This window comes from Diachasma alloeum, unplaced genomic scaffold (assembly GCF_001412515.2).
Source record: "Diachasma alloeum isolate Michigan unplaced genomic scaffold, Dall2.0 Dall_scaffold_00176, whole genome shotgun sequence".
NCBI lineage: Eukaryota > Metazoa > Arthropoda > Insecta > Hymenoptera > Braconidae > Diachasma > Diachasma alloeum.
In genome coordinates this window covers 2,290,791-2,307,025 of record NW_021680342.1, presented here as the reverse complement: position 1 = coordinate 2,307,025, position 16,235 = coordinate 2,290,791, and the positions used below count along the sequence as shown (strand labels likewise).

Below are 16,235 nucleotides of genomic sequence, written 5' to 3'. Positions count from 1 at the left end.
CTCAATGAGTAAAGGATTATGGAACGGCGTTGATGGGCGAATTAAACTACGAAGGAATGAAATTCATTTACAGATACTGGAACGAATAATTATAATGATGAAAGTCCGATGAACGCAGTTTTCCTTTTGATCATTTGTATTCTTTTTACGTCCACATCATACTGGATATTTTTCAATGAATTTCCGGGCAAAAGTGTAGGTGGCTATGATCAACTATCGTGAAAATCGTTTGCTTTTGATACTTGAAAGTACAAGGTTCCTCTAAAAGCTCAAAGCGTGAAAGCTTTTAAGCAGAGTTTACTATTTTTTTCAAACTTTCATTTGCATTTCTTTTCATTCACCGCATCGCTGAAGTCTTTAAAGGTATAGGGAAAGCCTCTCTCTCTCTCTCCTCTCTCTCCGTTATTTATTTACGTTTGTTTGTTTTTTTTTCATTCAAAAGGTGAAAACCGCCCTTTGATGCCTTGATGAATCATAAACCATGCGTAGTTTCCCCATGTTTACATGCGCGATGAGCTCAAAGTTTAAAGGAATAAGAAGCCAGTAATGTATGCAATTTATAAATATTTTTATATGCAAAATATATAATACATTGAACAGAGTTGATTGAACCGTGAAGATAAAAAAAATCAATAGGAAATTTAAATGGTATTATCTCTACATAATTCAGCGATATCAACGTTGAGCTATTTTACAAACAGTAGTACATGTTTCAGTAACTAACGAGAGTACACATAAAAAAAAATCTTTAGGAAATATTTATGACTAATGTGTATGGTATGGCAGTGTAGCGATATTGTCGCACTGGGAATTCAACATTATTTTCATCTAACGAGAGAGATATATTGACAAAATACATCATATCACGAGGGGATGGAAAATAGCTATATCGCGAGTTCATTATCGCTGATATTTCTTTAAAATCGGTACTTGTTTGTAGTTGATAATGTACAGTCCAATGATTATTTCAATAATAATGAATGTCGGGTTAAACTGCAATCATTGATGCGAGGTATGGGTCTTGTAGTGGGATATTACAGTTAAGATCTTAATGTGGCAATAGGCCCAATAGTCGTTGTCCATGTACGAAACTAATAACGATAACCATTGTTTCCACTTGGGTAACCGGTGCCACCGTCATTTCGGTAGCCATTTCCCGTGCCCTCTTGTATGTAAGTGACTACCGGTCTGAAGCCATTTTGATCGGCGATGTACTCCACTGTCTGACGTCTACCGTCAGGCAACAAGACGTAGTAGACACCACGTGCCACATCACCGTCGCGACTCTCTTTATGTCCAAAGTCATTTCCACTGTCAGCGTCATTCACCATGTACTCGAATTCGTATTTAGCCGGTGTCTGGAATGATAAAATACAGGGGTAATAATAGCCGGGAAAATTTTGTTAACGTTTCGTTGAGTCCGATGGGAGATGTTTAATGTGACTGACGGTAATGAACTTACGTCATTGTATCCATCACCGTAACCACCACCGGGTGCACCTCCGGGTGGTCCATATTGCTGATTCGGTGGTAGGTATTGATTTGTTCCAAATCCACTGTTTTGTACATTTTGGCCTGGTTGACCACCACCGGGATAGTCGTTTTTACGTGGGGGACCGTACTGCTGGTCAGGGGGTAGGTATTGACCAGTTGGGGGCTCTGGACGGGCTGAGGCTAGGGTGGATACTGCGAGTATCATTAACGATGATCCCAGGAACATCTGAATCGAATGGGGTGGAGTAATGCATCAAGTTTTTAATTGAGAAGGCACGAATCATTAGTTCGGGCTCAGAATGTTCATTCTATTTTGGTTCTATGCAGGGTTTCGAGATTTGGGGTGAATTTGCGTTGTATATTTCCTTAATTATATTTCGCAAATCACATATTCAATTAATTTAAATTAATTTGATGAGAAAATCAATGGATTCTGTTGATTCAATATTAATTATTCTGTGGAAATGAGAAAACGTCAGGGAAATTTCACGTAATTACGGTATTGCATTTGAATTAAACCCTCAGGGATGGGGTTTTTAAAGTTACATTTTTGCGAAATTATGATGGGTAATATAATTACACGAACAACATCGGAAAGAGGATTACCTCAGCCTCAGTTATGTGTCGGTTTTATTGTAATTCCATTAACAAGAAATGATCGCATTTCAGAGGTATTGATCTTAGAAATTCAAGAAAATTGATTCATTGTGAAAATTGAACATAGACCGTAGCGTAATAATTGGAATGACATAGAGCGTAGACCTAATAATTGGAATTCCATTGAATATTTCCCTTTTACCGGGAAATTTCCGCTTGAAATTGCACAGTAGCTGTTCATTTGACGTTGGAAATTCATTAGTGGCTCTACATTTATTTTATTCTCGAGTGGAAAAAATACTCCAAAAATACAATTATCGGTTATTGTCCTCAAACTTTATTGGATGGAAAACAATTTTCTGAAGTTTGCAGAACAATTTGACATTTTTTCCTCATAAAATAAAATTCCACATAAAATTCCTAGATTTATTTTCCCATCCCCACATCGAGAATTACGCATTCCCAAATTCCCCTCAAATTTCCAAACAAAAAAAACTCTGAGATTCATTCGAGTTTACTAACACCATGTTTCACGATTGCAAACGATTTATACGAAGCAAGAGTTCTGCATTCAATCGGAGAGAAGCGAGAACACAAAAGAGGAGAATCGACGATAATGAATCAATTTGACTCGGATAGTGTCGCAATGCGTAACTGCAGGAGTTCTATCCATTAGGCGTTGAAATCTGTAATACCAATCTCCATTGCTTTGTCCCCCCTCCCCTGGTATTCAGAGAACGATAGGAAGTATGGTGTTGGTGTTTTGGCACGGCTTCTGGATGCTCGAAAATCGGGTTATGGGAGAGTAAGGATTCTCAACGGTCTAGCGCCTTCAGTGTTGTCTAGTAACACAGTATCCCTGCGATAATAATTAACTTTCCCATTCGGCTGGCTATAACACATATAAACGCGCATAATGGGCCTCGCGGGACGCGTAGGAGTCTCCGGATATTTCTCGCCCCATTCATTCAATTTTTTTTCCCCCTCCGTCATTGGACATTTTTCATTCGCGTTCTCTTCGCTGGTTTTAATCGCTTTTGTAATGATCGCAATGGAGTCTTTTTCGCCATCAGTTTCTTTCCATATTTTTCCTTCTCTGAATGCCCCAGTTGAATTCACAGAGACATTGAGCTGATTCAGGCATGGTTATCACCATGTTTATTGGTCAGTAGTGTGCGTGAGGAGACGTCATCAACGGCGCAATCTCTTACAAAGTATCATTGGTGAATGGGAGATGCGCTGAATGCTCTGAACGCCTTTTCCACGATGACACGGTTCAATGATAGAGACCGAGACAAAGCCGTATACGCTGGGGATAAGTTTTGATGCCACAGAGCTCAGCATTTGCGTAATACCACACACGCATCTCTGAAGATGATGTCTCTCGTGTCGTGCGATGCTCGTATTCATGGTGAATGCAGATGCCGAGCGGTTTTATCTAGGGGTTTTCTTTTTTTGAAAATTCCACATCAGAGCTCCGGGTTTTACATATAGGAAAATTAATAAAGAGAACGCTGGGCGTCGTGTATTCCGTGGAAGATTTCTTTGACAACGCGGAATTTTTATGACAAGTAAAAAATGCGGAGTGCATTGCTGTGCTGGCCTTCCGTCGACTACAATGCTGTATTTCTTCCGGGAAAATTGTGATATTAATATTCTGTTGGATAGGTAATTGGCTGCGTGGCATCGCAAAGCTCTCGGGTCTCTATACGTCATGAATTTAATTAATAATATTAAGCTCAAACAAATTCCTCGCGGTGTTTTTTTTCAATCTCGCATGTAGATCCGTGAAAGTCGAAAGAAATCTACTTTGAAATTTTCCAAACGCTCTTTGAGGGAGGAAGGCTCTTTGATTGCTGCAAAGAATTCCCCGAATGGAAATTATTCTTTCATCAAAGGTTCGGAAAAAGCGCTCGCTGAGGTGAAGACCGAATTACTCATTACAGTCAAGTATCAAATCCCTGCCCCTGACAAGAGGGAAATAAATGAGTAAATTCTTCGAATGGGGGAGTTTATGGTATTGTATAACAGAAGGAATAATATGGCAAGTAATAATGTCTTTTGAAGAGCTTCTTTTTCTTAATTCATGTTTCAAAGGTATTAAATTTCGTACATTTGTAAATGCACAATAAGAATGGATGATACGAACAAGAAAAAATTTGTTTTTTGCGCAGATTCTATTAGATATTTGATTGGAAAAAGTCAACAGATTGCGATTCATTTACTTGTGAGAAGCTTTCTTTTGTTCATTCAAATTTCAGATGTCTTGAATTTCATACACTCACAAATATATTTAAAAAATAGATGATACATAGGAAAGAACTCAATCAATGATAAAGATGACTGACAAGTTAAAAATTAATGGATAACTTTGAATCTTTGATCAATTCCCTTTCGCTTTTCCCAAGTGATCCGATTGATACCCGTAATTGTTGAAAAACAATGTGTTGTGAATTGGTTTTCTAGAAAAGTGAAGAATTTTCTAGAATTATTCAGAGGAATCGAGGATTCTCGAGAGAACTGAATAATTTTTACAATTTTTTTCGACAGAAATAAAGAACAAACATTCTCCTAGAACTGTGTATCCAAGTGAAAAAGGGCAGGAAAATCAAATTTATGTCACTCGCGAAAAAAGGAAAATGGAATTAATTGAAATTGACCCCTCAAGCCCTGCGTCGATGCCACGTGTGAATGCATCTCTTTTCAAAGTTGAAAATTTCCGAAAATATAGAACATTTCAAATTTCCACACATTTTGTTATGAATTCGAAGAATAATTCGTGTATTCGAAGAATTTTAAAATACCGCGTGTTTTATTAGCGATTCATTCACCAATCGAATTAGCGGTCGGGCAGTTTCGATTTATTCTTGCAAGTACTTTCAATTTTTTGCTTTTTGTTGTACAGATCGTGGGAAGGATAATCGACAAATGATCTACACTGTTAATTTTTTTTTGAAAATTAAGCAATAGTTGTACTTGAATTCTCAATATTGTGAATTTGAATTCAATGTAAAATCCAATTCTTCATGGTTTGCGTCTTTCGTGTTAGATTATCACGAAAAATTCAAGAACATTGCTGCTTGAATTTTCAAATTATTTAATAATTTTCATTATCCCGTGGAACTGAAAACTGGAATTCCATTGAATCCTCCAGAATTCAACTGATTTTTCAATAACAAAATACTTAAAAATTCGTGTGAATGAGTGATTATTAAAAATTTCAAGATTTTTTACTTGAAATTTCAGGAGTAATTTTCTAAGACTGTACTAACTGACAGAGCTTGCGACTGTGACTCTAATATTTTCCTAACATGTCATTGCGTCTGTGTTCCATAAACTTTCAGCGCCCAGACGGCCCAAATTTACGATCATTAAATAATATGTATTGTTGCCCCAATAAAAACAGCCGTCCAAATAAACAAACTTCCCGAAACATTCATCTTGTACAGCTAGTACTCACCATAATGCAATCCTTCATCGATCGGCGTCTGTCTGTTAATCGTTAAAAATTTAATCACGCGTTCGACTTTTGATTGACGTTGACGTTGTAATGTAAACGCGTGTATCTTATTAGTGCGAGAGATGGCAATGGGATGCCGAGTGCGAGGTAGCATCTCCCCTGTGCCTGGTTTTATACTTTCGCAGACGGCCCCTCGAGGATCATCCTCCCGTTCTCCAATATGTAACATCACGAGCAAGGCCGTTGCGCCACCATGATTTCCTTACACAACGGGACCGGACCCCGTCGATCTTTCGGGGATGATTCCCCCCGTTACGCACACCTTCATCAAGCCACTTGCATCGCGCCTCTCGCCGTTTATCTGGTCTCTTCAATTTTTCTTATTTCTCCCCCTCCTCCAACCCCCTTCGCTCCTTGGAAGGTGTTTTTATTTTTACAGCTACCGAAGAGTGTATAATTGAGACACTGGCGATTATATCGATGGCGATGGCGCTGCAACCCTAGGCAAAATCCATCGGAAAGTTTCGTCTCTTCGGTCGATGCATCGAAATCGTATAATAAATTAAAGTGTCGTTGTACAGAGAGTGCCCCGTAATTTTAACCAAGCTGTGCGATTCATTACGTTCATTTTACATTGTGATACGTCTTCTTTTTCACGATTAACCTCTCTGGTGTTACTAATTATCCGCCTTGTGCCCAGCATCCACTAATCGACTTTTTCAACGTTGGTGGGCTCTCGCAGTGGCGATGAAGAAGCCAAAAAAACACGTCTGATCGAAAAAAGGAAGGAGGATATCAGCGAAAAAACCGGGGCATTATGAAGTTGTAAAAGAAAAATGATGACATAAAAAACAATTCAATGCATCACAATTGAGCGGCATCCAATTATCACACAACATGGTATCCCCACTGCTATCTCACTCGCTTCATGATCGTTACTCAGTTGCAATTAATTTATGATTGTATTTATTGCCCCAATTAACTCGGCCAGCAAAGCGCCTGGCAAAGGGGCCTTTATTTTCTGGTCGAGAGCATTTAAATCTTATTGTCCATAAACATAAAAATGAAGATGTCTCTCGCACCGTTGAATCTCAACTCTCCAATCCACGTGAGGGAGAAGGGTAGAGGAGTCGTTGGTGTAACAAGAGTGGAGTATTGCGTCTGCTAGATGGGCAAACAGGTCGATAAAAGACCTCCCCCCCCAGCAGGATGCAAAATATACTCGGAAAATGTGCTTTATGAGCAGATAATGTGATACCCAGTGCACATATTTTGTTTACTCACTCATGATCGATGGAAAATTTATTCATCAGTCAGTTATTCACTTCAATTTCAACTGTTGAAGAATATAATTAAAAAGTATTGAAAATTCATACACCAGTTGAACGGTTTCGTATTTTGATTGCACCAGAAATATTGGCCGATTCAGTTCATACGTATTGGCAGTTGTTAATTGGTCATCGAACGATGTTCATGATTGAATTTGGTAGCAGGAGAGAGATTGCACTCCAATTTGTATCATTTCCATTAACACCAAAAGGCCGTAAGGGCCCGGCAAATACACCAGGACTTGCGTCCCTCTGTCTGTTGATCCAATGATTCAGCGAGAGATCCCAGTGGCAGAGGTTACATTCACGCTTTCCTCGTGTGCAAAACCTCCAGTAGGATGAGTAATTCGTGTTTTCAGGGGAAGGGGGAATGGAAACAGGGGGAGATTTGCCCCAACGTGGTGCATATAAATCGTTATAAATTCATAGCGACACGGGGACAAGCTTAATATGTTGTGCTTCATGAATCGCCAGTATGTGAGCAACACGTACAGCGTAGAAATGTATTGTATACGGTGTGTTTCCCCGCTGTGTTTCCGTGATATCACGCGAGAGTAGGTGGCCCATACCCCCCTCCGGCCCCTCGCCCCTCTACACCGGACGAGTGCGTGACGAGTCACGCGTACAGAGACCCAGCGTAACCCTGTGCAGCACGATTCCAATAAATCATTGTCCCCCGGGGTATTGCAATAGTTTTGCAGGTCTAACATCTTCCTTACGAGCAATCAATGTTTTAATCAGACTTGGAGCGATAGTTTGCCAATGTTGGATTGATTATGGCAACTCTCATTCGATAAGTCTTTCATCATTCATTATTATTATCCGCAGTTCGATTGAAAATATTATTGCAGGGGCTCATTCGATTTTAACTTTCTCTCGAGTGCACTTGAAACAAGAATTTTTCCTCCTCATATTTTTCTTCACCCTCTTTCTTTCTGTAATTATTATTGAACTAGTGAGTTTTCCAGACTCCCTGGAGTTGAATGGGTTTTCTTCATTTCTCCAATTAGAATTGTAATCGAACGGAGGGGCCCCTTTGGTACTTGCATTCAAACGTCGTACTTGGGATTCTAGATTTATGAACGCTTGGCATAAATCGCCGAAGTAAAAAGCTCCTTGGCTGTACCTCCCGGGTAGTTCTCGAGGAGGAGGACTAAGACAGAGGAGAATTAAAACACCCGGCGGTGAAATGTACTTCAGCAAAATGTGTTTCCCTTTCTTCCCCTTTTTGGGTGCTTTTTTTCTCGCGGTTTTAACGCTGGTATTCAACAGTTGAAGATCGTTGACTCCGTAGTTTCAGGGAGACCCAGCGTCCAGAAGCCGTTGAATTCTTATTGAGTTATTAATTTAAAGCGTGGCCTGCAAGCAGTCTCGAGGGTATTATTATTCACAGGAGAAGTAACCCTCTTATAATCTCGGGCTCGTAAAGTTCAAATAGAATTCAGTTGTGATGGAAGCTTTCTAATGAGCCCTTCAAGAACTCTCTCCCTTCTGAATTTTTTCCAGATAATTTTGTTTTTTCGACTTTTTTCGCTCATCAGCATTGATCCAGTGGGTTTCTTTTGCTCCTTCGGGTGAGTGTTCATTCGATAAAATGCTTCAGGATTATTAATGAATGGCAAAATGGAGAATGATGAATATACTTTTTTCTCGAGAATTTAATTGAAAGCTCCCATTGGAAAATCAGACGGGAAATTCTTCAACAGTTATAAGTATTCATCCATTCATGGATACATGTTTAATGCAATCGTTTCCGTTGAATTGATGGGATCGAGGAGAAAAAAAATGATCTGGACGTTCTTTTTATGACGAAATCATAACGGCATTTGATATACAGTTTTTATTAATCTATCACTGGGGATTGATTTATTTCCACACAAAATATCATTCGAATCATTATGAAAGATTTACATATTTCTCAAGGGAACACTTTTCGTAATCGCTAACGCTCCATCAATTAAGAACGAAAATGATCACGGAAAAAACAGATACCTGAATTGAGTATATTTTATACCGGAATCCAGTATATGCATAAATCTGAGCCGAGAATAAAATATACTTGATTCAAGTATATTATTCTTAATTCGAGTATATAATATGCTTGCTTTAAGTATATTTTGTACTCGAATGGGGCATGAGTATTTGAATTTCAGGATGATTCTTCAATATTAGGCTGGGTTGTACCGAGCCCTCTTACGTGTAATGTAAGCATCAGGCAGTGTCGGAATATTATATACAGAAATTGCTCATATCTCACTTCCTAATTGAGTTGAAGGTCTAAAAATTTAGGACGACGTCTGAATTTTCCGTGCCAAATTCCGAAAATTTTTATCGTGTTCAAGTTTCACTGAAATTTCAGGAAATTTTGTCATTGAAAAATCAAACATTCCAATGATTTTTTGTTCAAATGATCCAAGAATCAATAAAATACTTGATTTTGCTGTTCAATTATTCTGAGCGCATTTAGAAAAATCGGAAAATTCAGGGAAAAATTGAAAATTAATGTGATTTTGTTTCTGAATATTCATGTTCCACTGAAAATTCTATCAAGTTGTGAAATTTCCATCTTACTCCCACTGAAAACTCATGAATTTCCGTGAATTCTACTCGAAACTTGAAATTTCATAACCATTTTTCCCCTAAATTCGATTCAATGTCACTCTCGTGAGATTTACTGTAATATCTTCCATGAAATTTCAAAAAATTTCTAACAGGCTATCGATAAGTGCGGAAATGTTGGAAATGATTGAAATGTGCCATATATTGTTTTTGATCACCATTTTTAATCCTTATATTTAGATCCTCATTGCCTGACATCCCCTTTTTTTACTTTTATACTCTGACCCTCGGTTTCTGACTCTAATATTCCGACCCTCATTTTTAACCACCGCTTTTTGACCCTTATCCTCTGATACTCAGTGCCGGACCCTTGTGTAACACTTGAGAGGCCTGGTACAACCCGGCCTGATACGCCAGAGTCATTCTCGAATTGAAATACCCATTCCCCATTCGAGTATAAAATATTCTCAATTGAGGTATATTTCTTTCCGCGATTAACTAGGTTTCTCGCAGGGCACGGGATCACAACAATCAGACGTTAAATAAATTGAAACGCTGAGAAAATGTAGATTTATAAAATTTTCAGCCACAGGCACCGACTGATGCAACTTATGAAGATGCAGTTGAAATGAAAAAAGAGGCGGCGGCAGCGGCGTCGGTGCAATGCAGCGTACATCATCAACAGTATGGCAGGATAGTGCGCTTGATTCGTAACGTCCATACACCTCCCCCGATCTTTTGCCTTTTGCGTCATTACATAATCGTGCTTTCTTGTATTTCGCGTAACGTTCACTCAGCCCCGGCTAGGTCACCACCATCATCAGGCGCTGACTACGAATGCCTGGTGGGCGCCAATTCTCTCTCTGAGATGCTCTAGATTGCATAATATTAGGACACCACTGCGGTGCACATCATCGCTGATGATGTTGGCACAAAAGCCAATGGATTGAAGCCCCGCGATGCGTATGAATAGACAGAATCCATTGATTATTCAAAATTACGGTGGATTTATCGTCTCCTTAGGTCTGTCGACGACCATCTCAAACATGATGGAAGAAAAATGGTGGAGAAGAGGTGAGGATATTATTTCATAGAGAGGGAGGGGGGATGGAGAGGATAAAACGCCGTGGTAATAAGTCTCAAGTACTTATTCCTCATCTCATGGGAAGAAACTTGAGAGGGAAAGGTCGAAAACAAGAGTATATCCGTTACGCAAAGGGTAAGCTATTAGTTCGAGATCACTTATCTGAAGACGGGATCTTCTCAAGGAAGAGTGGCTTCCTTTTGATGGTAAGCCGACACTCTGTTGGTTTTTGTGTGACCACACGCTGCATTGTCGTACCTTTGAATTTTCAACACTGCTATTTATACGTGATTCCTTTTATCTTATTCTTGTTGAGCACGCGAAGTCAATTCGCCAGGTGCATTGTCGAAATTTTCTTCAAGCGGTTGCTTTATTGCAGGATTTATTCGCGGGGAAAAATGTACCTATATAAGACATTATCTCGAAGATGTGGGGGAAAATTAGAGGACACGGAGGGTAAAATTAAGGGAAAATTATCCAGAAAATTTAACGGAGGGAAATGGGGTTTAAGAAGAATCACTTTGAGTCAAGAGAGTTTTTAGGTTTTGAATAGAATTAAATTTTAATTTCTCCATGTCAAGTAACGAATGTTAATTCACAGTGAAATTTTGCGTATTATAAGATAACAATTATGCCCCGGGGAAATTTTGATAAAATTTTACCGTTTCAGGACAAATTACACAGCAGTCAGGAAATGTTTTCGAGTATGCGGCGGAAATTAGGCATTCTCTCCACATTTATCCCTTGAAATCGAGCAGACAGACAAACCATGAAAATTTGCGTTGTAATTACTTGATTTTTTCAATAATTCTTCCTCAATTCTTCCCCGTCCCCAAATGTATTTTTCTACATTCACCATCCACGTCAGAGCAATTTTTACAAAATTTTTCTCTCCACATTCGTTACTTCCGTCTCATTCCGTGTTTTCATTTCTCATTTCCTCACGGTTACGGAAATTCCGTCAATTCTACCCGACGTTGTATTAAAACAGCTCTCGCGTGCTGTAAACCCATTCCTCTTCGAGATTCGTTTGAGAAGAGATGACGAACGCAAATTGTTTTCCCCATGTGAGAGAATGAGCCTCATCGGGCTCCCTGGACCGGATAAGTACTCGTGCAGATGTTTGTTTGAATTCTCACTCCAGTCATCGGTGCCTCACCCCTCGCCGCATGTGGTTTATATTGCTCAATCGTGTATTCCCGTGCGTATAGCATTCGGTAAACAATGACCTCCCACAGTCCATTTGCGTTCCATGATCCAGTTGATTTTGACATTGTGTATATCCACCCACTCGACTCATTCAAGTCCCCGCTATATACTCGGCGATACTCGTTCCTTTCATTCGACGGTGTCTACTCCGAATTGCGACAGGAACAAAACGTAAGCAGCCATTGCGAGGATGACCTGGCGAGAATATACGAAGGTATGACAGTGAGTGAAAACCTCATTCTCTTATTTTTCGTACCTTCAGTAGTATGGCATAATCAATAGCGAAGAGAGTGTACACTGTGAACCTGATATTCGTGTTTTCCACCTGGCGCGCAAAAGATTCCATCTGGAACGTGTACAGTTAATAGATAACATTTTTAAAAATCCATGTTTTTTTTTCTGCACTCACAGTAATAGGGAGAGGATAGAAAAAAGAAAAACCTGGAGTGATTTTGATAAATGTAACGGAGAGAATGGAGCGAGATTAAAAAAGCCTTTTTGTCCAATACTGTAATTGCAATGCGTTAGTTGAATCAAAAATGTTTTAAATCAAAGCTATTTTTTCATTAGAGTGAAACCCACGTATTTCACCGTAATTTTATTTTTGCCAACATTTTTTGTGCTCTCTGCACGGAGGAAAACGTTGGAAAAAAATTACCAAATGAAGCAAGTAATCGTGGGGAGAAATTCATTTCTGGATAACAGAGACATCTTTTTTTATTTTCTGGAATATGCCATTGGCTTCTAGGGACATGTCACTGATTTTTAGGAATCTATTCCCAATTACTAATTCTGGGCATACTACTAATTCTGCACTAAAAATAGGGATTAACCACACGGTTAGAAAATTACTCTTGAAATTTCAAGTGAAAAAACTTGAAATTTTCAACGACGACAAAGCTACATGAAATTTCTGTGTTTCTTTATTGACGAATCAGTTAATTTCTTGAATGTTCAAGCAATTCTCGATTTTCAGGTCCATACGGCATTGAAAAACCTCTGAAAATTTTGAAAATTCAGGCAACAACTTTTCTGAATTCTCAATCTATTGCAAATTGAATTTTATGTGATGTTCAATTTTCATGATGAGTTTGGAAATTGAAGCTTTCATTGAAAAATCAATGATTATTTAACATGAAAAACCGAATTTTCTTGAGTTTTTAAGATGAATGAGAAATTTAGTGAACGCTTCCATTGTAATTGAATTCAATTTCACAAGATCGAAAATTCATATGACGCTGTAAATGATAAAATTTACCGAGATTCGCTAGATAATTTTTCTCCAACTCTTGTCTCCCTGTGGAAAATATTTGCGTCAGAAGTGCATCAATTGTCTCTCATTGTTAATCACACAGCATGCATTCATGCCCATAACTGTACCATGTAAGTACCATTACCTCCTGCCTAAGCAAATGATGATCCGAGTTTGTCTGGCATTCATAGAGTAGAATACTGGGACGCTTTCCCTGCTCGAAAACACGTACAGATTTTGTACTTTGACAAAGTGAACGTGTAATAGCCCAAGTTCGAGTGCTGGAGCGCGTGACAAAAGAGTCGATGCTTTTGTGCACCGTACTCTCGTTTATCGCACTCTCTCGCTCGTGCATTACACGGTATTATACCATACGTGATGATGAAGGTTAAATAGATTTGAAAGAAGAATTTAAAGGATATTTTCAGTGAATGGAGTCATACAATCGCTCAAATTTTAGTATTGAATGAATTTTTATCTCAATGGGTTGTATGACGTCATTTGAAGGAAACTGAAAGTGAATCCGGTTGAGTTCATCTCTAGTCCACACGCAATACCCCCTTCCCGTGTGCACTTCAAGTGCGGTAAGGTTTTGAGGTGTTTTCTTATGTTTTCGGGTATGAGAAATCCGAATCCGGTGGTATTTTTTATGTAAGTGCGTGCAATTAATAGTTATAAACAAATTAACTGGTTTTTTTGATGATTTTTTATTTTTATGGGAAACATTTGCAAATAGAAGAACATGTTCATGACAAAAGTTGTTCCTTTTTGTGTAATAAATAATGATCAATTTTTTAAATCAAAATCCATCAATCCGTTGCCGGAATATGGTCCACCAGGTGAACGCGGGAGGATGCGCGGCGCGCGCAGTCCGCTCGAACCTCTTCCGTGTCGCGTACGCACCCATTTTCACATCATTTTGATGCTTTCGTCATGGATGCAACAATTGATGGAGTAATTCAAAGAAGATAATCCTACATAGAAGTCAAAATTCAATGAAATGAGGGTGAAGCGAGCGAATGATCGATCTGCACAACGCCACACCGTTACTTGAAAAGGGGAGGACAATGGGGTCTAGGATTATGTATAGAACATTGGGGTCTAGGAGTCTCCCCTGGTTCAAAACCATCTTTAGAGGTCCTAGCACGCCATTTCTCGACCCGCTCTTTCGTTTGAGCCCAAAAAAACATTCATATCTTGTCTGACATCTTTGCTACAAACTCGGGGCTTCAACTCGGGCTTTCAATTGAAGGCCCGAGTTGTAGACCCGAGTTTGTAGCAGCGATGTCAGGATTTTGATTTAAAAAAATGATAATTATTTATTACACAAAAAGGAACACCTTTTGTCATGAACATTTTCTTCTATTTGCCAATGTTTCCCATAATTACCTGAGAATTCCCGGAATGACATGTATCAATAATATAAGTACACTTCCAGAGGAGAAAGAACACCCACAAGAGTTCCATACATAAATCTGCTTGTTGTTTTCCCGCCTGATACGCCAAATAAGCGAGACGAAGATGTACAAAAATCCAAGCCCAGAAGAAGCTGAAGCTTATCAGAAGAAGCGAAGCGTATGTGTCATTGATCGTGGCAACGACACGAACCAGCAGTCCATAGGCCTCGCTGAGTAACTTCACCCTGAAAACTGGAGCATAACAACAGGAAAAGAGAAATGGATTACAACGGGAAAAGTATCGTCAAGGACAAGTGTCATGATTCACTTGAGTAGTTTCGAAAAGGATCCTTTACCGTTGTTCATGTCGATCGAGAGACTACCAGGAACCTTCCCAGCTTGATTACTCATCGTCGGAATCAAATAATTGATTACCTCCCTTCGTTTACTGACCTTCATGCACATAATCACGAAAGGCACAATTGCGAAACTGTTTACTAACTGCGGTAATTGATTTGTAATAGACATGAGAACGTACAAATTTGTTCTACTTGCACTTTGTAAGTTAGCGTATTCAATGAGGGACATTAAAACAGTAAATAAGCCAATTCCAAAGACATGTACAAGTTCAGCTTTCATGAAGGTTTTGTAATTGAATTTAACGTCGAGTAGTTTTAGTTTTTCATCAAACTTGTTGAGTACAGAGTTTGCGTTTTCCTCCTTAATACTATTAAATACGCTGCTGCAGACTGTAAGACTACAGAATAGAATATTCATAATAAATTCAGCCGGCTTGATCCTCATTGATTTTGAGACCGTCCGCCAGTCCGCAAATATCTCATTTGCGTAATCCACCGTTAAGTACACCATAGTGTAATACAATATCCAGAAGATGAGAATGTATAAATAACCAAACAACTTTGTTCGACGTATAACGACTGGACGTAATCCTAAAATGAAAGTTTTAGTTACCAGGATGAATATGGTGTACATAAACATAATAACATCGATGACAGCTAATGACATCGTTATATCTAACCGATAATTCTTGTCGCGCAAATCGATGGCCAACTCTCTTCGATTACGTTCCGTGGCCGGAGAAGTCTCATATTGAAAATTGTTACTCCAGTTGAGTCACTCACTCGACGTGCCAGCTTGAACTGAGCCCTCGGAGCAAGTTGGAAAAATTATTATCGCGTGATTTCGCCGACAATGGCACATGCATGTACCTAAAAAATGCACGAGAATTGTTGGATGCGAATTCATGTCAACACTGTCGTGACAAAAATCACCCCGACAGGACACACAGTGCGCCTCGACATTCTTTCACAATCGATAATCAGCGGCAGATAGATTTTATGAAAAATTATTGACACCGAATCAACGCTTATCCACCTAAATTAATGGATCATCCGCGCGATTGAACCGCTCGCGTGTGGTCTGACAGGAGCCGCAGTAGTTTGTGGCTGCCTGGCAAATATAATTTACCCGAAGTGTATTGAATGAAGCCGAGGACTGCTATGAAAATAAACAAATACAATTGGATAAGTTGATTTGAATGATTTGATTATCTATTTTCGAATACACCGATCACAAAAGCCATTAATTGCTGATTGACAGGTTTCATAAGAGCTAGTCAAACTCATTCCATGATTGTTGGTTTGACGGTACGACAGATATTCAATAATGTTTCCTGCGTGAAACGGTGATGAACCCGTCCGTTGAGTGAAAGGTATGAAGTGTCGATCTCTTACGGATTCTGCTGCAAGTATAATGTAAATGACGTGAGCTCTGTTGCTAAAGATAGGCGCTTCATCCATTCCAACGAAAGATTTTTCGGACAAGGGGATGAAAT

At 39.1% G+C, this 16,235-nt stretch overlaps 1 protein-coding gene across 1 annotated transcript; it reads right to left on the bottom strand.

Annotated features, from left to right (window-relative positions):
* Positions 1 to 1,011: 1,011 nt before the first annotated feature.
* On the bottom strand, positions 1,012 to 15,702 carry LOC107042380. The gene is made up of 8 exons (XM_015263718.1): positions 15,673 to 15,702; positions 15,420 to 15,534; positions 14,737 to 15,330; positions 14,373 to 14,632; positions 13,129 to 13,197; positions 11,988 to 12,077; positions 1,463 to 1,720; positions 1,012 to 1,358 (listed from the first exon to the last, which is right to left on the bottom strand). Exons 1-8 carry the CDS (start codon positions 15,700 to 15,702, stop codon positions 1,092 to 1,094), a joined length of 1,683 nt encoding a protein of 560 aa, XP_015119204.1. The 3' UTR covers positions 1,012 to 1,091.
* Positions 15,703 to 16,235: the final 533 nt, after the last annotated feature.

What these genes read in the sequence shown, in the direction of transcription:
- LOC107042380 (XM_015263718.1), bottom strand. Translation starts at nt 15,702, where the DNA reads ATGTCGAGGCGCACTGTGTGTCCTGTCGGG. An exon ending in ATCATTTGCTTAGGCAGGAG is followed by an intron (nt 12,078 to 13,128) that starts GTAATGGTACTT and finishes TACACGTTCCAG; the next exon opens with ATGGAATCTTTTGCGCGCCA. An exon ending in ATTATGCCATACTACTGAAG is followed by an intron (nt 1,721 to 11,987) that starts GTACGAAAAATA and finishes CATTCGATTCAG; the next exon opens with ATGTTCCTGGGATCATCGTT.